At 39.5% G+C, this 22,991-nt stretch overlaps 2 protein-coding genes and 1 long non-coding RNA gene across 4 annotated transcripts in view; 2 read left to right on the forward strand and 1 right to left on the reverse strand.

The window, feature by feature from the left end:
- Positions 1 to 22,991, reverse strand: part of LOC141325610 (uncharacterized) — a 241,861-nt gene that overhangs the window by 6,887 nt on the left and 211,983 nt on the right. Inside the window, exon 5 of the mRNA XM_073834387.1 lies at positions 21,259 to 21,264. Within this exon, the coding sequence (XP_073690488.1) occupies positions 21,259 to 21,264 (6 nt within the window). The remainder of the gene's footprint in view (positions 1 to 21,258; positions 21,265 to 22,991) is intronic.
- LOC141325616 (uncharacterized) lies at positions 9,696 to 11,995 on the forward strand. The gene is made up of 4 exons (XR_012353790.1): positions 9,696 to 10,811; positions 10,944 to 11,054; positions 11,342 to 11,389; positions 11,513 to 11,995. It is a non-coding gene; the product is annotated as an uncharacterized lncRNA (long non-coding RNA).
- Positions 13,036 to 17,224, forward strand: LOC141325611 (uncharacterized). Of its 2 annotated transcripts, XR_012353789.1 has the most exons (7): positions 13,036 to 13,252; positions 13,353 to 13,408; positions 13,563 to 13,706; positions 13,834 to 15,931; positions 16,040 to 16,201; positions 16,336 to 16,713; positions 16,754 to 17,224. XR_012353789.1 is itself a non-coding variant. In XM_073834388.1 (6 exons), exons 1-6 carry the CDS (start codon positions 13,129 to 13,131, stop codon positions 16,560 to 16,562), a joined length of 2,811 nt encoding a protein of 936 aa, XP_073690489.1. In that variant the 5' UTR covers positions 13,036 to 13,128; the 3' UTR covers positions 16,563 to 17,224. The 2 variants fall into 2 exon arrangements, 1 of the variants encoding a protein (XP_073690489.1); XM_073834388.1 differs by having other exon boundaries at positions 16,336 to 17,224.

Raw genomic sequence — 22,991 nt, forward strand, 5'->3', positions numbered from 1 at the left:
ATGTGTTATTGAATGATTCTTGTTCTCTCTCTCTCACTATGTATATATACACACACATTTAGTTTTTGTTATATAAACCCATTTTTGCCTTTGACCTGAATACTAATGGACAGATGTAAGCATTTAAGTCTGTGTATCATAAAGTAACAGATGCTAATTCACACATTTTTATTTTTAATTTTAACATTGTGTTTCTTAATTAATGGCTATAAAAGTAGTAAAGAACTGTATGAAAAGCATTTGGAAAGCATAGACACAAATAAATGTAAATATTTGCCAATCAATAGCCTACCTTCTGTTGACACCAATGAAATGAGCATTAAGTGGCAAAGCATTAAGGGGGAAAGTGATTCCAATCCTCAGAGGAGAAAGAACGACTGCGGGTAAGTTGCTGCTTAAATACTATTTTAATAGGCGAACGTTACATTGAGCTGCAGTTAAAAGCACTCGTTTGAATTTATTAATTTATTCGTTTCTGTTTGCTTTGTGCTGCTGTTAAAAGCACTCTGTCGTTGGACTCGTTCATTTATTCGTTTCTGTTTACATTGATCTGCTGTTAAAAGCACTCTGTCGTTGGATTCGTTCATTTATTCGTTTCGGTTTACATTGCGCTGTGGTTAAAAGCACTCTTATATTTATTTAACTAGGGTATTCGTTTATATTTACATTAAGCTGCTGTTAGTTAAGCACTTGTTGTTCTGTTATTTGCCTTGCTAGTGGTTTCTGCGTTTAATAGTAGTTTTGATTGTGCTTATTAAAATTCAAAACTGAGCGGACGGCCAAGGGAAGCTTTGATTATTCATATCGCGCCCTTCCAGAGCAATTAGAAGTGCGAAGTTTGTTGCATTTAAGTTTCGATTAGAGCCATTTTGCGTGCGTGCAATACATTTGCGGCTGACTGAGCCCAGGAGGCGTCCCTAGCTGTTTCAGTAAAGCTTTGTTTGGTTGTGTATTTAACGGTGTCATACCAGCTGACGCTGAAGCGTCAGCGAAAGCGTTCAGCCTCCTCGCGTGAAGACCGACAAGAGTAAAGACTGCGACTTTTCCTGCGCGACTTATCCGAGCAACGACACCGACAACGCACTTAAGTACTCCTTTCCTTTTTCTCACTCTTCTTTCTGTCCTTCTCTATCATGTGTTTCCAACTCATTCCGGTGCTCTCTACACACCGCACTAACATCACACGCACACGCCGACGCAATCTCTCTAACCTGCGTCCAATACACACCTCTTCCACTGAACCTTTCTCTTTCACGGTTGGACTTTGGAACTGTCGATCAGCCGTCAACAAAGCAGACTTCATTTCGGCATTTTCCTTGCAATCTGGCCTGAGCATCCTAGGTTTGACTGAGACCTGGATACGTCCAGATGACTCTGTAACCCCAGCTGCTCTATCTAATAAATTCTCCTTCTCTCACACCCCTCGTCAGACTGGAAGGGGTGGGGGTACGGGACTTCTGATTTCCAACAACTGGAAATACTCAACCCATTCTCCTCTATGCAATTATAACTCATTTGAATCTCATACAATCACTATAACATCTCCTATCAAACTCCATGTTGTGGTCATTTACCGCCCACCTAGTCAACTTGGCATCTTCTTAGAAGAGCTGGATGGGCTGCTATCCTCTTTTCCAGAAGATGGCAGCCCACTTCTAGTCTTTGGAGATTTTAACATGCATCTGGACAAACCCTATGCTGCAGACTTCCATTCACTTCTTGCTTCATTTGACCTAAAACGCACTACCACTGCATACACTCATAAATCCGGCAACCAACTTGATCTCATCTACACACGAAACTGTACTTCAGACGACATTGTGGTCAAACCCCTTCACATCTCTGACCATTTCTTCATTACACTAAACCTACATCTTGCTACTTGTGCACCCCCACCCCCCCTACCCGTTACTTTTAGACGAAACCTACGCTCTCTCTCACCCTCCCATCTCTCTTCATCAATATCCTCCTCTCTTCCCTCTCCTACCCACTTCACATCTCTGGATACTAATGCAGCAACCGACACGTTATGTTCCACTCTTACTTCTTGCCTAGATGAAATATGCCCTCTCTCCTCCAGGCCAGCACGGGCTGCTCCTTCCAACCCTTGGCTATCCGATGTTCTTCGTGAGCATCGGTCCAAACTTAGGGCAGCTGAGAGAAAATGGCACAAATCTAAGGATCCATCTGACTTGAGTATGTATCAGTCTCTGCTGTCATCTTTCTCTACCCATGTCCATACTGCCAAATCTTCATACTTCCACAACAAGATCAACAATGCTCCGGACACACGCAACCTTTTCAAAACTTTTAATTCACTGCTCTGTCCCCCTCCACCACCTCCCACCACTTCTATAACAGCTGATGATTTTGCCACATTTTTTACAGACAAAACTACATCTATCAGTAATAAGTTCTCAGCTCCACACATACAGGAACTAAAACTGACCACACCCACGGCTGAAACTCCCCTCTTCTCCTTCCATCCCCATTCTGAGGCAGAAGTAACCAAACTTCTCCTCTCCAGCCATCCGACGACATGTCCTTTAGACCCCATCCCCTCACACCTTATCCAAGCAATCTCCCCTACAATCCTACCAGCGCTCACACACACCATCAACACATCTCTTCTCACAGGCACTTTCCCCACTACATTTAAGCAGGCCCGGGTAACCCCACTGCTCAAAAAACCTACACTTAACACTTCACTCATAGACAACTATAGACCTGTCTCTCTCCTTCCGTTCATAGCAAAAACATTGGAACGAGCTGTTTTCAACCAGCTATCTTTATTTCTCTCACAGAACAACCTATTGGATGCTAACCAGTCAGGGTTCAAGAGTGGCCATTCAACTGAGACGGCACTACTGTCTGTCACTGAAGCCCTGCGGATTGCAAAAGCTGATTCCAAATCATCAGTACTCATCTTACTGGACCTTTCTGCAGCATTTGACACGGTAAATCACCAGATCCTTCTGTCTACCCTCTCATCGTTGGGCATCACAGGGACTTCACTTCGCTGGTTCGAATCCTACCTCTCTGGTAGGTCTTTCAGAGTGGCCTGGGGAGGGGAGGTTTCCAAAACTCATCAACTGGTCACTGGGGTTCCTCAGGGATCAGTTCTTGGAGCCCTCCTCTTCTCCATATACACTACATCTCTGGGCCCCGTCATACAGGCACATGGCTTCTCCTACCATTGCTATGCTGATGACACACAGCTCTATCTTTCTTTCAAACCAGATGATCCATCAGTAGCTGCAAGGATCTCTGGCTGCCTGGCGGATATCTCTGCATGGATGAAGGATCACCATCTTCAGCTCAATCTAGCTAAAACTGAGCTCCTTGTCTTTCCAGCCACTCCAACTTTACAACATGACTTCTCCATCCAGTTAGGTTCATCAACAATTACCCCATCGACTTCAGCCAGAAATCTTGGTGTAATCTTTGATGACCAATTGACTTTTAAAGAACACATAGCTAAAACTGCTCGATCCTGCAGGTTTGCATTGCACAACATCAGAAAGATCAGGCCCTTCCTAACAGAGCATGCTGCACAACTCCTCGTCCAGGCCCTGGTCATTTCCAGGCTGGACTATTGCAATGCTCTTTTAGCTGGTCTTCCAGCATGTACAATCAGGCCTCTACAAATGATTCAGAATGCAGCAGCACGACTCGTCTTCAATGAGCCCAAGAAGGCCCATGTCACACCTCTCTTCATATCCCTGCACTGGCTACCGGTTACAGCACGCATCAAATTCAAGACACTGATGCTGGCCTATAGGACAGCCACCGGCTCATCACCGGCCTACCTCCATTCACTACTACGCATCTACACTCCCTCCAGAAGTCTGAGATCCTCTAGTGAAAGACGCCTTATTGTACCACCACAGAGAGGCACGAAATCACTTTCCAAAACATTCTCCTTCAATGTCCCTGCCTGGTGGAATGATCTTCCCACCCCCATCCGAAACGCTGACTCCATTACTGTCTTCAAGCGACTGCTGAAAACCCATCTTTTTCGACACTATCTGACTATCTGAAAAAAAAAAAAATTTCTTCTCCTCTCTTTCCTGATCTTCCCTTTCTAGCCCGTACTCATCTAACAACGCCTGACATATGGTATTTTTGAGCACTTCCTATGTCGATCTGCCTCCTTAGGATGAATCATTTGTTGTATTCCCAATTGTAAGTCGCTTTGGATAAAAGCGTCTGCTAAATGAATAAATGTAAATGTAAATGTAAATTTACAGAAGATCTGAAGACATCAGCATAAGAAATGAGGTGAGAACAGGAGCTATTGACATGAAATAAAAGAGTCTTTTCAGTAGCTGTTAATACTGATGAGCCTCATTCAACAACATTTAGAGTCAAAGGATCATCTCAATTTATTCAAAGTGTTTGCTGTTAGAAAGAGATTATTTGACCTGGATATATGCAAAAAGAGTTCTACTTAAAGATAATACAATTATTAATCTCAATATGACAAATAAAACGAAAACAAACATTCTTATTCATTACTACCACAGCTAAATAACTAAAGCAGGATGTTCATATTAATCTAAATATAGCTTTATTTTCTAATAATTTTATTCATTGCAATAAGTTTTGTGTGCAGAAACCAACAATACACCACACTATTCAACTACATTAACATACACATATATAATAATGTTTCACGTGACTCATTATAAGCTCAGTTTGACCTGTTTTACCATATAATATAACTAACAAAATCGGCCCTAAAGATGTCAAAAGAGTAGAAATAAAAGCTCAAAACGATTCCCATCAATTCTCTTCACAGATCTCAAACTTTTTTCCTCGGGTGTTTGTTGCTGCTGCACTTAATGTTTACTTCATTAGAAAGACGCTAGAAACGACACACAAATCACACTGTGCCAAATAAAATCAATACAGAAATAAGCCTGTAAAAAGTAGCGTAAACAATAACAAATAAAGTGTGTTTGATCCCTGTGTAAATTAGTGCTGGGTATTGTGACCAATTCGGCGATTCGATTCGATTCTTATTTTTATGGTTTCGATTCGATTCGATTCGATATCGATTAGCTATCAATATTTCATTTAAAATGTTAGTTTTGCAGACATGGGATCCATATTTTGATATAAATGCTGGTAACTGAAACTCTCCTACTTAAGTTTATTACTGAAATACACATCTACATTAATAATAGGGTGCACACTGTTGTTTATTTTAAACAACTTTTATTTTAAATGAACTGTAACAAGAAGTCATAAATATGTGCATCCATTGTACACCATGTAAACAAACTGCAAAATACACATTACTGTAAAAAAAAAAAAAAAAAGACTGTAAATGTGCAACAGTGAAATCTATTAAGAACTTGTTTAAAACATGTTTAAGAAATAAAAAATTTTCTAAATTCAAAACGTTCAAAACAGGTCATATATATACACAGACACACACACACACACACACACACACATACATAGAGAGAGAGCAGATAATTACAGTTTTTGCCCGTTGCTTGAACACATTTTGCAAAACTTCGCTCATTGTGCCAAAACTCTAAACACAAGTGAACATGACACAACACTGGGAAATATACCATTCACATCTGTGTCAAATTGAAACTCTACTCTCAAAACCTAAACTCTGCTATCAAAACCTAACATTCCTTTGTCAAAATGTAACTCTGTTGACAAAATGACACATACTTGCATCATATGCATACACTTTCAGATCAGCGGAAACACACTAGTCTACTTTATATAAAACACTGCAGTCTTTGATTCTCACTGTTTATTCAGAAGGCATATTTTCAGGAGACGTTTTCAAACAACCAAAAAAGCAAATAGGCCTACTCAATATTGTACATTGCAGCACTGTACATTGGAGTAACATGAAAAAAAAAAAACATAATACAGTAATAGAAAAAGCACTGTACTGTAAAATCATGACAATTGTGCATACGTGGGCTCATGGATCCCGCCGTCTGTTGGGGTCTGGCCACAGGACCTCATCGACATCGCAAGCAATGTCTTCTCCCGCAAGGCACCGAGAAAAATATCCTCTTGCATGTAAAAACCATTCATGGACTGCTGTCACCTGAATGTCACCGCAGGCCTGTTCCATTTCCTGCAGAAGAGGCATGCGGGCATGTGGTTGGCGGTCATATACACGCCATCTCCAAACCGAAAAAAAAATCCTCTATAGGGTTTAAAAATGGTGAGTAAAGCAAAGTTCTTGAAATGGCTAAACTGAGGGCTTTTTGTAGTTGGCTAATTGGTGTTCAGTTTTGCAAGAAAGTGCCTTCAGGTGTGTATTTGAGTGGTTGCAATTACCCGATGTGTATTGTATTTTGGATACATGTGTTTTCCAAATGGCACCCTGAGATTTCATTTTTGAACGAAGTGTCTTATGTATGAAATAGAGTGTAGTATGCAGGACCAAGTGTGTTGCATAAAGGAGTAAGTGTGTTGCATAATTGCAACTAGAGTGCAAAGCAGCGCTTTTGTTTAAGGTATGGGTACATGTGTTTGAGGTATGATAACAAAAGCTTCAAGTTGTGTAACTTTAGTCTAAGCATGGATCTATAGTGTTCAAGCAACGGGCAAAAACTGTAATAATAATGTTATATATGTGTGTGGGTACAACATGTGTTATACTTATATTGATATTGATTGTACTGATATATAGTACAATTTCCCACTTTTACTTTTAGAAAGAAAACCACCTGGTGTAGTTTTATGTCCTTTTTTATTATGTAAAGTGTCAAAATATTATGTGGTGCGACTGTCTAACCATAGCCATAATTGCTTTTTCTGGAAATTTCTTTTAATTAACTACATTTTCTAAAAAAAAAAAAAAAGAAGAAGATTGCATACACTATTACATCACATTGTTTGGGCAATTCCAATTCCATAAGTTTCTTTGTATTTCTGGATTGTTCAAAATCCTTTTACATCACTGACCATATATGTGTAAATACATACTATTGAAGATAAACAATACTTTTGTTATTCATTTTTTAGATTTCGAATAGCACTAGAAAACTATTATAAAGTTTAAATGTTTTATTTAGCAATTGCACTCTATAGTGAAAATTCTGAAAATATTTACAAGGCCCAGTGTTGTACACAATTATGCAATGTAAATCAAATATACACATCTTGTCCATCTTTCACAGGTCCAAAAATTTCACATCAAGGGGTACAATACAAATGCCATTTGGATGTCTATCTCAGGCATTAAATAAAAAAAAAACACTGTGAATCAACTCTGTTTATCCTATGAAAACACAAATTTACCTTGCCTGAAATTAAATCATTAACCACACATTCCAAAGAAATAGTTTTAAGCATTATGCCAACAACACATGAATACAATCTAGTGTCTAAATATACACAATAGCACGGTTCTAGAACTTTAGTTCTGTCTCTGTGATGTTTTCCACTACATATGAACCATAGTTGCCTTTGCTAAAATATCTGCCTGCTATTTTAAACAAAAACATTGATGTCATTTTATATCACACTAACATTTCTTTTTTAACAATAACCATGATTTCACAATGATTGCAGCTAAGTAAAATCACAAGAGTTTTAAATAGTTACATATTATGTCCATTAAAGTTTTAATGCTGAAGAAACAATGCTTGTAAAAAAAAATAAAATAAAATGTGACCTAGGGGAATTAGCAACACTAAAATGCCAGATTAGGAGAAAATGGCTAAATCAAACAAAGGAATGATAATAAAAGAATCATGAGGATTACGTCTCACACTCCTTGGATGTGTGAAAGGTTTGCTTAGGGACCTTGTAAGAAATGCAAACGAGCCGTTTGCAGCTGCAGACCTTAGACAAGAAGGTGAATGGGGATGCAAATTCATCTGTATGAGGACTAAAGCCTTTGGCTTCAAAATCTGATCACTGTGAGGAGTACAAAATGTGCATTCAGTTGTTATTGATAGTTCCCGCTGGAAGTTTAAAGTGGTTTAAAGTGGGTTTTAAGTAAAAACACTAATAACATCATAGATTGTGATGTGTAACTTGTTGGAAATTATCAGAGTGACAATAAAAGAAACATATGAATGGTATATATAAATATATTAGACTCTTAAAAACATCAAAAACATGTTTCAGCTTCACTGCATTTCTACAACCATTTACCACCAATGTATTACAGTTTTTGTAGCTGAGGTTATTTATTTGTTCATTACTAACAAGACTCTATAAACACAAGCAAGTCAATGGAAGAGCTCTGTTTAATTTTTTTTTACAAAAAGCACAGCAGTCTTCAGATTTGTTTAGATGTAATCTATATGACCTTGTGAAATACTTGTCTGCGATTGTTAAAGGTCTGTTTACCTTTAAAGGTTGTGTTTATCTGTATTAAACTGCATAGACAAATGTAATTATACTCACAAATTTAAGTTTGTCATACTAAGTGAGCAAAAGGAATTTTCCTGTCCAAGAACTTTTACTATTACAAGCATTCTTTTAAATAATTTTCCTTTTTTTCAACCAAACATTGACTACCATAGTAGGAAAATGACAATGGTAGTCAAAAGTGCCCCAGAACCTTTCTACATTCTTCAAAATAACTTTTTTTTGTGTGTTCACTGAACAAATAAATGTATACACTCAAAGGTGAGTAAGGGATGACAGAATCTTCACATTTACAGCTGAAACTCAACATTAGTCCCACCCATTAGTCTTATTTCAATGCCTGTTTCATTTCAGTTACAGAAATTTGCATTACTATACCAAAAAATGAGGCCAATTCTGGCCTTTCCAAAGGACCAATCATTGCCCAGATACAGTGTATATATATCTGTGGTCCTCACAGACTCTTCTCTTTTCCTATTTGGAAGACCACAACTTTGGAAGTCTATAAGCTTCTTCTATGTTGTTTCCTACATTGTCTACATTCAGAATTTAAAATTCATTTTGTTAATCTAGTTCATTTGTTAATCTACACTGTGTTCACCTACAAGGGACTACATCAGAAAAATAGTGCTTTTCTAAGTCATTTCTTATCTCATCTTTTTCTCTACAAAGTAAAAGGTAAGTTGTACATTCTTTATATTATGATATTTAATCCTTGCCATATGCAGATCTTTTATAAAATATTCTTCAATTTTTTAGAAAATGAGACCCGTAAGTGTTTGTCCTGAAAAGGAAGCTTTGCACTTCATTGCTTCTGGGAAGGATAAAGACTCGTTTGAAAAAAGATTCATCAGTCAAGAAAAAGGTAAGTTGCGATTCTACCCTCAATGGTACCTTCTACCCTTCTACTATATGGCTTTGCAAAACTAAATTAAAAACTCAGTTTAGTAGCTAATGAATGTTGGATGGTGAAGAGGTTTTAGCTATCTGTTAACCCCCTGCCAGTGTTAATGTTAAGATGCTGATGTCTCTACTTTAATATCTGTTGTGTAGGTGTGTTTGAGTTCTCTTTATTTTTTCATGTAGTTCTCAGTTGGAAAGAAAGTGGACTGTTTAACAATATGGTTGTTGGATATTTAGTGACATAATACACAGTGTATATGAGTTTTGCACATGTAAAATGATTAATGATAAATTATTTTAAATGATTTACCTAACATTTAAAAACATTAGCCAGTCTATTTAAATCAATGCTTTTATGTTAATCTTATGAATACTCTCTTTACTAGGTTTTGGGGTATTTGCCACCAAGAACATTGAGCCAGGAGAATTCCTGTTGGAGTTTGCTGGAAAACATATCACTGGATCTAAAGGAGAGGATCTTTTCAAAGAGTACTCAGCCGAAGATGCAATATTTTTGTATTTCTACTCCTTACAGGGACAGTCTTACTGGTAAGACATTAATGAACTAATTCAATTCAATTCAAGTTTATTTGTATAGCGCTTTTCACAATACGAATCGTTGCAAAGCGCTGTACAAAAGTTTAGGCTACTACAATATATTTAGTAATTTTAATATTTAGTGGTGAATACTGTATGTCAAGTCGATGTACATATGATATAAATGTTAAAATCAGTTACTGTGTAATCAAACAGATGATGAACACTAATTGCAATGATTATGTGCTGTGATCAAACTTGTAGGAAAATTCATCTGCGGTCCTCTGAGGGGTCGGCATCATCTCTTCTTCTGAATCCAGACTGAATCCTGTGTAAATCGTAGTTACCACGGGATGGAAATCCCGTGGCAGAAACAGAGAAACAAATAGAGAAATAATTAGCGTAGCTGCTGTTCCAACTTCCAACCAAACAAAAATGATGTGTTTAGCCCAAGCTGAAGAATATTAATGTGCATTTGATCAGATGTAACTGAATTACAACGTTATGAGATACATTATGTGAATGCTTGGCTAAAGAGATGAGTCTTTAATCTAGATTTAAACATAGAGAGTGTGTCTGAACCCCGAACGTTATCAGAAAGGCTATTCCAGAGTTCGGGAGCCAAATGAGAAAAGGCTCTCCCTCCTTTAGTGGACTTTGCTATCCTAGGTACTACTAAAAGTCCAGAGTTTTGCGACCTTAGGGAGCGTGAGGGATTGTAGCGTAGTAGGAGACTAGTTAGGTATGCAGGAGCTAAACCATTAAGGGCCTTATAGGTAAGAAGTAGTATTTTGTAAGTGATACGGAACCTAATTGGTAGCCAGTGTAGAGACTGTAAAACTGGGGTAATTAATGAGATAATTAAAGATAATTATGCATTTTAAAAATTCAACATTGTTTCTAAAAACATTTCACCACACAGTGTTGATGGCAGCAAGGATACAGACAGACTTGGAAGATTTATAAATGATGATCACATAAAGCCAAATAGCAAAATTAAAATAGTAAGTCTATAAATATTTTCTTATACTTTTCCCTGTTTTCTTTTATACAATCCCATCTCGAATGTAACATGATTTTTACATGATTACAAAATATGTAACTTGTAAGTGTATATGTGATTTTTTGACCAATAGGTAATGGATGAAGAGAAAAGACCACATCTGTGTGCATTTGCCATAACAAAAATAAATGCAGGACAAGAAATTATGTATGACTACGGAGATCCTGACTGCCCAAGGAGACATGTATGTACAACGTCTTCTAATATTATAATTTTCATCAAATTGCCAGTAATAAATAAAATATAAAATAGTAAGGACATTGTTACAGTATTTGTTCATTTTTGTTAATGTTAATAAAAATATTTTTTATGTTAATTTATAATCCATAAGTATGATAACAAATTATTATTTACTTAAGGCATTACTACTAAGACAAATACATGCTGTTGAAGTAGTTAATTGTTAGTTTGTTAACTAATTACTGTAACCATGATAAATGCATTGACACTAAATATCAATGCTTTTAATAGATTGTTTCCCAGAAAACCTCCTCATGCGGAGAGAAACGTGCAAATAAGGTAAATATATATAGAGATGTCTGTTTCATTAACTGATTTGTCTAAGGAATACACTGTATGGTCATTTTACAGTTAAATATGATATTATATTATTTTCCCATTATGCTTTTATGCATTTTACAGGAATCACGATGGATGGGATCATTTGAAAACCTGGACTCAAAGCCTGGCGTGATGAAAATTGATGACCTTTTCATCAACACAGACATGAAGATTGCAAATGGATGCAATGCTGCAGAGATATTCACAGGACTCTTTTGCAAAAAAAAAGTTGCAGTGAAACGAGTGGCAAAACATGTTGCCAAAACTGAAATAGAAATGGCTAATTTCCTTTGTTCAAATATTTTACAAGCGAAACATCTTTTACAACCTATTAAAGTGTTGCAAGACTCTTACTTTGCCTATTTTGTCTCCCCTCTTTGTGAATACAGTTTGATGGAACTGATTGAAAACAAGGATTTTCCTGAAAGAAAATGCTTGACAGACAGCCGAAGACTAGAGATCTGCCAGCAATTGCTCAAAGGACTTCAGGAACTGCATTCATGTGGAATTTTGCACAGAGATCTGAAGCCTGAAAACATTTTATTTGGTAAGAGCAGTCTGTGGCATAGCAGTGATTATCCTATAATATAGATTTATAAGCAGGTATTTGCATTTAAAATACGTGAGCATACGATGATGTGGGTTTTTATGAACATTTGTACTTTTCTACAGATATCTCCAATAAACTATACATCGCAGACTTTGGAGCAAGCAGGAAACTGGATCTGGCCCAAGCCACATTACACTCTCAAATGGCTGGATCATTTTCTTGGTCAAGTTATGAAGATGTTGGAGGCATGCAATGCAAGTACAAGAAAGAATCTGATATCCAGGTAAGTCAGGTTTAAAAAAAAAGTTAAAACCTATTAACCTGGATGAGGATGATATCCCATTAAAGTGTTCTTTATTTAAACTAGTTCAAAGTTTAAACCAGTGTGCAATTGTGCAGTGAAAAGGCAAAATGAAATTTATAACAAAACAATAGACCTAATGGATAAATAGCATTTAAGAGTCTTATTTAAAGGAGCTGTGTGTAATTATTAGGAGGATCCATTGACAGAAATGCTATATTATATACAAAACTATGTCTTCAGTGGTGTTTAAAGACGTAGGTAATAATTTGTTATATTTCCTTAGAATAAGCTATTTATATCTCCACACCACAGACACACATGGAATTCACAATGTTCCACCACCATGTTTTGTGTAGATAACTGAGAGATTGGTTGTAATTCTTAGTCACCGCTGGAAATCCCAGACGGCTCCTTTAAGTAAAATAATTTTATTAAATTAAATGTTATATTATTATTGGCAATTGGCAACCTCATGAACTATATTTGTTTGATTTGGGAAATTGGGATCCTTTGGTTCGGGTGAGAATTCAGCCTGGGACCACTGTGATTTCTCAAAAGAAAATATATAATTTAGCCAAAAAATTCACACACTATGCTCAACGTCCTTCATGTCGACATTTAAAGCAAGTGTTATATGACCACAACAGGAATTCACTGAATTATGTTTTATTCATTCTGTACATTTTAATTAGGTGGTCATTACTGGGCAGTGTTTGAAATGAGCTTTCTGTATTGTAGGTAGCAGGATGCTTGGTGCATTACATCCTGACAGATGGGCAACACCCATTTCAGACATGTTTACCCTACTCCAAGCATCCAGTTGGGCTATCCCAAAATGTCAGAATGGGTAACTTCACTCTTCAATGTGAAGAAATATGGTCAAGACAAACACAAGTTATACGTAGAATGCTGTCTAAATCGATTCAAGAACGTCCCTCCATTGAGGAATGCCTGGAGTCTATTACATGTATGTGCCAAAACTTTCCTTTTCTCTTCACATCGTTGATAAAAGGTATTGTATGTTGTATAAGAATGTAAGTATTTAAAGTATTCGATGCCATATACAGGTTTTACACACCAGTCTGGAACCAAAGACAACGGCAGCAAAAACAATGAGATTGAAGTAAGTACTTGGATATTTATTTAGGTAGTTTTATTAGTTTTATGCGATTTGAAGTCTTAAAAAGACTTGTATGAGATAAACAGCAGGCTTCTAGAGTGGTGTAAAAAAATCTGATATTTGTTACAGGGATTAACACACTGTTATTGTTTTACAGGTCAGATCCCATACATCTAATCCCCAACAATCAGAGGAAATAGACATCCTGGGGAGAACTGACAAAGAGAAGCCAGAGGGTGTTTGCAGTGACAACATGGATTCATCTTCTAATTTTGAAGAGGAATTATCACAGTGTAAAATGGTAATAAGAGGTGTAATTATATGTATGGGAGATGAGTACTGCATAAACTATTATTATATTAGAAACAGTTTAATTTATAAAGTTGTTATTGTCGCATTCTCATTTAAGTTGTGTTTCTGTAATGCAGAACAACACTGAACACCAGTTTACACTGGAAATGTCAGAAGAAAAAATGTCAGTAGAAGAAGTGTCAGAAGAAGAAATGCCAGAAGAAGAAATTTCAGAAGAAGTGTCAGAGGAAGACATTTCAGAAGAAGAAGTGTCAGAGGAAGACATTTCAGAAGAAGTGTCAGAAGAAGACATTTCAGAAGAAGAAGTGTCAGATGAAGACATTTCAGAAGAAGAAGTGTCAGAGGAAGACATTTCAGAAGAAGTGTCAGATGAAGACATTTCAGAAGAAGTAGTGTCAAAAGAAGAAATGTATGAAGCTCAAGCTAAAGGACAAGTAGCAGAAGTTATCCAAGGAAAATCACTTTGGAGGAAAATGGATGAAGATGCTGGCTGTAGCTCTCACCAACAAAATATCCCAGTGAAAACATCCTCAAACACTGCACATCAACGTATCTATGACAAAAAGAATTACTGTCTTTACTGTGAGAAGGCCTATGTAAAAATTGCAAGACATCTTACACAGAGACATTCTGGAAAAGTTGAAGTTGCAAAGGCACTGGCACAAAGGAAAGGCTCAGTGATGCGTAATCTTTTGTTAACCAAGATCAGAAACATGGGAAACTACCACCATAACATTTCAGTCCTATCCACTGGGAAAGGGGTAATTGTACCAAAAAGGCAAGCAACGTATCATTCAACATCACATGACTATCTGCCGTGCAAGTTTTGCTATGCTATGTATGTCAAAACAGACCTTTGGAGACATCACAAACGTTGCAAGTTACAAGTTAAAGACTGTATGCCAGTAAATCGAAAAGTTCAAGCAAGTTGTTCCCTGTTGTTACCCATGGACTGTACAGTTTCCAGTGGATTAAAAAAAATGATTGAAGACATGACATATGATGCTGTAACTCAAGTGGTGAAGTCTGACCAGCTGATTCTCTCACTTGGTGAAAGGATGTTCCTCAGAAATGGAGAAGTTCCACGGTACCGGGCAGACATTAGAAATAAGATGAGAGAACTTGCCAGACTTCTTATGACGGCAAGAAAATTTGACAAAGGCATTGTTACTTTAAAGGACTTGATAAATCCAGGAAAGTTTAACACAGTACTGGAGTCAGTAAAAATCATGACTGGATTTGATAGGTCGACGAACCGTTTCTCTGTTCCATCAACAGCCCTAAAACTGCGACACTCCCTTGTGAAAGTGTCACATATTTTGCAGGGAGAAGCTTTACGCCAAGAGGACGATGCCTTAAAGAGCCGAGCTGAGCACTTCAGTAAATTAATTGAACTGGAATGGACAATCCATGTTTCATCAAATGCATTGAAAACATTATATCAGAAAAAGTGGAACAGCCCACAAATGCTGCCTTTAGCAGAAGACATTAAAAAGCTCCAGGATCACCTAAAGTGTCTTGAGGAGACAAACAAAGAAGCACTCACTGACCACCCATCACAAAGATCATGGAGTGATCTCTCCCAGGTGACTTTAACACAGCTGATATTATTCAATCGTCGACGTGAAGGTGAGGTTTCCAGGATGGAAATCCAAACCTACCTGCAGAGAAACAACTACCAGATGCAGGATGAAATTTTGGAGAGCCTGTCAGCATTTGAGAAAAAACTATGTGAGAACCTAACCAGAGTAGAGGTACGGGGAAAAAGAGGACGTAAAGTGCCAATACTATTGCCAGCAAATGTGAAGGAATCTGTGGACCTTTTAATTAAAACTAGGGAACATGTTGGGATTTCCTCTAGCAATCCCTACATATTTGCCCGTCCATTTTATGGATCACAGGAAAGCATCCGTGGTTGTGACTGCCTAAAACGCTATGCAGAAAGCTGTGGGGCTAAAAATCCTGAAAACATTACATCCACAAAGTTGCGAAAACATGTAGCCACAGTTTCTCAGCTACTAAATTTACAAACCCATGACCTAGACCAACTAGCAACTTTCATGGGACATGACATTGAGGTCCACAGAGAATTTTACAGACTGCCAGAAGAAACTTTGCAAATGGCAAAAGTTGGCAGAATTCTTTTTGCTCTGCAAAGTGGAATAAGCCAATTTAAAGGAAAATCCCTAGAGGACATAACGCCAAACATCAGCTGTAAGTCAATTATTTGTATGTACCTGTCTTTTTAAACAGTTCAAAGTGTCAATGATTTGTAAAAATCTACTGTCAGTTTTAAAAATGTGTTTGATTGTTTTGTTACAGTTGAAGAGGGCACCAGTGATTCCGAATCAAAGGATGCTGAATCTAATAAAAGGAGGGCAAAGGATAATCATCTCGAAAAAGGGACTGCCACTTCAAGAAAGACTGTATCAGGGGAAGCATCTGCATACCTGAGGAAACCACCACTGCCACTAAATCAAAAGGGTATATTATTCAACTAATAATAATGAATATCATCCACATTTATCATGTAATTACTGTCCTTTTTACTTTTGAAATATGTTAATTATTTCATTATTATTAATAATTTGTCCACTTAATCTTATTTATTTTAAAAGGAAAATCCAGAAAAGCCTGGACAGAAGTGGAGAGTAAAATGATTGAACACCACTTCAAAAACTTCCTAAAGAAGATGAAAGTCCCTGGAAAAAATGACTGTGAAAGATTCCTAAATGAAAACCAATCTCTAATGAATAAAGAAAGAGACTGGATAGCAGTGAAGTACTTTGTGCACAACAGAATAATTACCATGAAGAGAAATTTGTGTCAAAAGTATACTACCTAGAAATATTGGGAGCTTACGCTATGGGTTGTCAATGTAAAATGTTACAATACTGGGAGCTTACGCTATGGGGTATCAGTGTTGTGACGCGAAAACATGTCATTGCATTGGTAGTTCATATAAACGGAGCATCAGTGTGTCATTGCATTGGTAGGTCATATAAACGGAGCGTCAGTGTGTCATTGCATTGGTAGGTCATATAAACGGAGCGTCAGTGTGTCATTGCATTGGTAGTTCATATAAATGGAGGGTCAGCATTGGTAGTTCATATAAATGGAGCGTCAGTGTAAATTTCCTTTAAACAAATCTGTATTTGAGAATATTTCACATTTTTATTTCATGGTATCTTGTCATTTATATTCTGTGTTTTGTTAATTGAAAACATTTTCTTTGATTTATTCGGAGCAAACAACTTATCTGAAAAGTAAAACAGTTTTTATTTATTATTTTATTTATATTTTATTGTAAGCATTCATCACTGATGGTGGAAAGTCTGCACTACAACAAGGGGGCTCTTTTAGTGAGCTTATGAGTTTTTTATATTATAAACGTGATTGTTTATCATGTGGAAGACCATTTCCGTTGGCAGGAGTGCAGCAAAAGCAAGTGTGAAACCTTCAGTTTAGGAATGTTTGTGGATGTTAAATAAACTTTATTTCATTTAATATACTGTTGTTATGCCTTTTTTTCAATATTTTATTCTGATCGCAAGAATTGTTTTATTAATGCTAACATTAGTATTACACGTTAAAGAGGTCTAAATAAATTTTTTATGTTGACTTAAGGGGAGACACTACAGGTGAATAGGGTAAAATTTTTTACTAGCAGACATAATCATGAAACTTTCCCATTTGATTACCTACATTAAGATGAGAAAAAAATGTATTACAAAGTTTCTGTAATTTTATGTTTAAATATGCAAATTATGCGCTAATTTGCCTATATTTAAAAAAACGAAATCTCAGAATTGGATAAAGCCAAGTTCAAAATTAAATTTTCATTGTGTTCACGTATTAGATGCAAAATTACAGAGGGATTTATGGATATCTACTTTTGTTATCCTGTAAATCAGAATATACTGTCAATAACCTTAAAAAATGTATTTTCGCCATGTTTTTTTTTGGAATAAAATGTTATAGAAATCAGGCTAGGAATAATATATGTACAAACTCCTCTGTACTTGTCTCCATAATATAACTAGGTACAAGACTGGAAAGTTTGGTGTATATAGATGCTACTGAAGTGGTGTCATGATCGGGGCTGTGGGTTTTCCCTCAGCCACCTGAGGTCGCTGTGTTTGCACTGCACTCCTCTGATTGTTCACGTCTGTCTTGTCATTTGCACTGATTCACTCACAGCTGCTCACTATCTGGACTCTGTATAAGAACACTCATTCTTTATTCCGTTTTCATGGCTGCATTGTCTTCTGTCAACTGTCTGTCTGCTCTGCGTTCCTGTACTCCTGGCCTTGGTTTTTGTTTATCTAGTATTTGAGTTTATGTTATGTTCTGCTGTGTTGGCTTTTTGTTTGTTTGTTTATTTTGTTATCATCATTAAAAATTCTTACCTGCACTTGGACCCAGACCCTTCCCTTTCTCCCACGTGACAGAATGCAGACTCCACAGATGGGTCCAGCGGGGAAGAAATTTTTTTTTGAGGCGGCGGTGGGGGCGGCGACCTTCCCCTCTGCTCCCAAGACGGAGGGGATGTCCTTTGAGGCGGCGTCCGCAGCGCGCTTCGACTACATCTACGCCTGCCTAGCGATGGATGCCCGTGTCGCCGAGGAGATGCGAAGGCGCCCCTTCTTTGCGGTGGGGGTGGAGACGGAGTTTCGTGGGAAGGCAGCGGCTTCCACTTTCCCTGTTCCTGAGGCGGCTGCGCGTCCTGTTCCTGACGCTGAGGCGGCTGCGCGTCCTGTTCCTGACGCTGAGGCGGCTGCGCGTTCTGTTCCTGGCGCTGAGGCGGCTGCGCGTCCTGTACCTGACGCTGAGGCGGCTGCGCGTCCTGTTCCTGACGCTGAGGCGGCTGGGCGTCCTGTTCCTGACACTGAGGCGGCTGCGTGTTCCGTTCCTGACGCTGAGGCGGCTGCGTGTTCCGTTCCTGACGCTGAGGCGGCTGCGTGTTCTGTTCCTGACACTGAGGCGGCTGCGTGTTCTGTTCCTGACACTGAGGCGGCTGCGTGTTCTGTTCCTGACACTGAGGCGGCTGCGTGTTCTGTTCCTGACGCGGAGACGGCTGCGATTTCTGTTGCTGACGTGGCGGGGACTGCGCTCTCTATTCCTGACGCAGAGCCGGCTGGGCTCTCTGTTTTTGACGCGGAGGCTACCGCGCTTTCTGTTTCTGACGCGGAGGCGGCTGCGCTGCACGGGCCTGGCCCGCCATCCCTCCCCCTGAGTTGCCTTCCTCCGTACCTCCTCCCTCCAGACTTTGGGAACGTCTGGAAGCCGTTCCGTAGGGAGGGGGTACTCTCATGACTCTGGGCTGCAGCCTTTCCCTCCACCACACGATGTCGCTGTTTTCCCTTCCCTGATTGTTGCACCTGCCTTGATTTTGTCACCTGTCTTCCCCAGCTGATCACACTTAAGATTTGTCCTTATATTGTCTACTCGTCCTTCACACTGTGAGTCTGCATTATTTTTGATGTTTCCTGTTTCGTGTCTCCAGCTCTGTGTTATCCTGCTAATGCTCAGTTCCTGTCATGTGTGCCGTGTTGGCCTTTGTTTTGTTTGTTTATTTGTGTTTAATTGTTCATTAAATTACTTACCTGCTTTTGGACCCAGACCTCACTTTCTCGCACGTGACAAGTGGAGATTTCGGACTTGGAGTATGAGAGAAAAGTCATTTTGAGAAAATGGGCTTTAAAGATTTATATTGTAAAAATTCCACACATTTTTATACGAAAACATTGTTAACAAGCAAAAAAACTGGCCAAGTAATTGTTTATAACAATGTAGACCAGGAACAATGACTACTGAATAAAACAACATTGCCAAACAAGACCTTCAACTAACCACAGGGAACCACAAATACAGACACAAACTGCAACTCTAGTCATTTATGTCCATCGGAACACAAAGGTCACCTAAAGGGTTGAAAGCCTAGCTCACCGTGCCTGCACCATATGTAGGCCCCTTACCCCTCTCTTGCTGATGCCTTTTCAGCTTTTTAGCTGTGCTCAGAGTATTTCTGCAATGTTTTACACTCTCAGACTGGATGGATTCGGCTTTTGTGATCCTCAGCATAACGGTTTCCCTGATGGTGGTGACGGAAACGACAGTGCTTTCCAGCCAAAGCTTATCCATAATGGCAAGCATGGCAGAGGACCCTTCATTAAAAGGAAAAATGGCCATACTTGCAGCTGCCTCAACTCTACTCTTACCTACAAACACTGTTTTTGGACAGCGGGCCCAATTGACGGAGTTGAGGCACTCATTCGCATTTTGAGTGCCACCATGCTGCATGCACTGCAGCAGGCTGTCACTTTACATGCGGTGGTATACAGGTATCAGCTTCTGGCCCATCTCCCAAGTTTCCTGCATGGAGCCTGTGGCTCTCTGGAGTTTCTCCAATTTCCTCCGCCCTCCTATACCAACAGCAGGACATGCTATGGAGGAGACCAGCCCAGATCTCATTTTTCATTTTCTCTATGGAACCCTGGTTATTTAAAATTGCCCCCCTGTAAAAATTTTGTAATGTTTTAAATTTTTTGGCCGTTAATTTTCCCAGACCCTTCCCCCCAATTTGCGTTCAGCACTTAATTTTCGTAGTGCTGTACCCATACGCTTATGGGCATGGTTGATGCATTCTAATTTTACTACCTCATGCCCAGGGTATGGGTTGAGGGATACCACCTCCCTGAATGCAGCACTGTCCCCATCTGACAGCATCTGAATGTATCTTAGCTGGTGGCGACTCACAGACCTGGCCAACATCCTTTTTGCTGCCTCCTGCTCCATAGCCTTGCTTGAGCCCCTAAAATTTCTCTCCAGCTATTAATTTCCTCATCTGTAATCTTTCCCTCATGCCTGGCAGCTTCTTTAAGGGCACAAGCATGGCAATAGGAGGATAGAACCTCAAAGTCGATCACCAGTCCCGTAAAAATATCGATGCACACCCCGATCCCATAGTGTGATGTGAACCCTCCTTTCTGCCAAGTGCCATCAAAGACACACTGATATTTATCACCGCATCTGCATCCTCTCTCAGCATCTCTGCCACATCTGCATCAATACCTGCATAGGCCTGCCTGACCTGCTCCCTGGTCCTGTGAAGTGACTCAAAACCGCTATCAATTTCTGCCACTAAAATGAAATGTGTATTGTATGAATAACTGTTAATTTTTGTTTTTATAGATACAGCACACAGAAATCTGTACTGTAAAAGTAAAACTGACCACCGCAACACAACATAATGAATGCGATGGCACTTTGTTCTATTCTTATAAATCTTATAAATAAATAAATAAATATTTCATCGATACAAAACAAATATTGTTACAGTAATGTTATAATATGTTACAAGGTGGTACAGCCACACGTATTGGGCTATTTCTGACATAAGAAATTCAACAGACTGCTTAAATTTTTGGGATAGGCTACAATCCTTTTTCTGGACTCATCGCGAAGTCGCGTAGATGTGTACACGCTCATGCGGTACTTGTCATCTTTACACAGACAGCACTCGAGCAATAAACTGCTACAGAACCCTTGATTCTGTGGATCTACATTAATTTTTAGCCCTGACATACCACAATTTGGACAAGTTAAATCACCAATCAGCTCATTCAGTCGCGCAACATGAGCAAGCAGCCACTGTTGTGTAGAGTGCACTTGGCTTATATCTAAACCACCCTGGTTTCCTATCGACAGCTTTCGTTCAGATGCGCTTCCTGAGGGCATTTCACTGGGTAGTCCATCACTAATTTTCCTTTTCCCCCTTGCAAGTGACAACTGCTGTACTCTTTTTGAGGATTGACGCAAAGTCATTTTAATTTATTCACTCAAAAGATACAGCGGAAAGCTAAACCAAACAAGGACGCGTCAAAACATACCATGTGAGGATTCTGAACTAATCACTTTGTCAGAAATTATCTTCAGCCAATGAGATTGCGCATTCAGAGTTAAATCCCCTCTTTTAATTTCACGATTGGTTGCTGAGAAAAAAGGAAATAACCATATTTGGATCTGACAGCATTGTACAGAAGAGAGAGAGCTTTCCAACAGTGTACGTGATGACTGGGTACAGGCAGAGATCGCGGAGCAGCATGTTGATTTAGAACGCCAACTTTTGTTGAATTTATGAGAAATCTACAGACGCTAACAGACAAAGTGCAGTAAAATAAAGACCTAAATGTGTATTTCTGACTTTTTTTCACCACAAGTCTAAAAGAAGACATGTTATTGAAGACAGACATCCAAAAATCTCAAAATTGAAGTTTTTGCCTGTCGTGTCTCGCCATAAAGGTGAATTGAATGTCAGTTTGGTAAGTGGTTAAGGGCCGGGCTGAGTGCTGAGGCCGAGGCCATATAGGCTGCTCCACCATGGCTTTCCAAGTTTCATGATCCACCATGTCTTCCTAAACGGTTTGCTCCACCAAGGCTTCCCGAGCTTTTGTAATTCAACAATGGCTCCCCGAACTGTCTGTACAGCTCCCTGATCCGCCATGGCCCCCCAAGCAACACCCTGATCCGCCATGGCCCCCCAAGCAGCACCCTGATCCGCCATGGCCCCTCAAGCAGCACCCTGATCCGCCCTGGCCCCCCAAGCAGCACCCTGATCCGCCATGGCCCCCCAAGCAGCACCCTGATCCGCCATGGCCCCCCAAGCAGCACCCTGATCCGCCATGGCCCCCCAAGCAGCACCCTGATCCGCCATGGCCCCCCAAGCAGCACCCTGATCCGCCATGGCCCCCCAAGCAGCACCCTGATCCGCCATGGCCCCTCAAGCAGCACCCTGATCCGCCCTGGCCCCCCAAGCAGCACCCTGATCCGCCATGGCCCCCCAAGCAACACCCTGATCCGCCATGGCCCCCCAAGCAGCACCCTGATCCGCCATGGCCCCTCAAGCAGCACCCTGATCCGCCATGGCCCCTCAAGCAGCACCCTGATCCGCCATGGCCCCTCAAGCAGCACCCTGATCCGCCCTGGCCCCCCAAGCTCTCTGATCCACCATGGCCCCCCGGCCAGCACCCAGATCTGTCAATGCCCCTCGAGTACGCAGATCTGTCTCCAGGGGGCCAATCCCCCTCCCCAGTTGATTATGATACTGCGTCAGATGTACCCTCTGGGAAAGGGGAGTTATATCAAGTTTACAGACTGATTTTGCCTTATTTTTCACCTTTCTTTGTTTCTGTTTGTCTTAAATGTCTTTAGATTGTATTGGATATATGTTCCCCTGATTACCTGTGTGGATTACCCTTTGTGGATTTTATTA

The sequence above is a fragment of the Garra rufa genome, chromosome 2, assembly GCF_049309525.1.
Source record: "Garra rufa chromosome 2, GarRuf1.0, whole genome shotgun sequence".
Lineage (NCBI taxonomy): Eukaryota > Metazoa > Chordata > Actinopteri > Cypriniformes > Cyprinidae > Garra > Garra rufa.

Coding starts and splice junctions, on each gene's coding strand:
- LOC141325611 (XM_073834388.1), top strand. CDS start 13,129: ATGGGTAACTTCACTCTTCAATGTGAAGAAATATGGTCAAGACAAACA. Junction 13,253..13,352: donor ATGCCTGGAGTCTATTACAT/GTATGTGCCAAA, acceptor TGCCATATACAG/GTTTTACACACCAGTCTGGA. Junction 13,409..13,562: donor GCAAAAACAATGAGATTGAA/GTAAGTACTTGG, acceptor ATTGTTTTACAG/GTCAGATCCCATACATCTAA.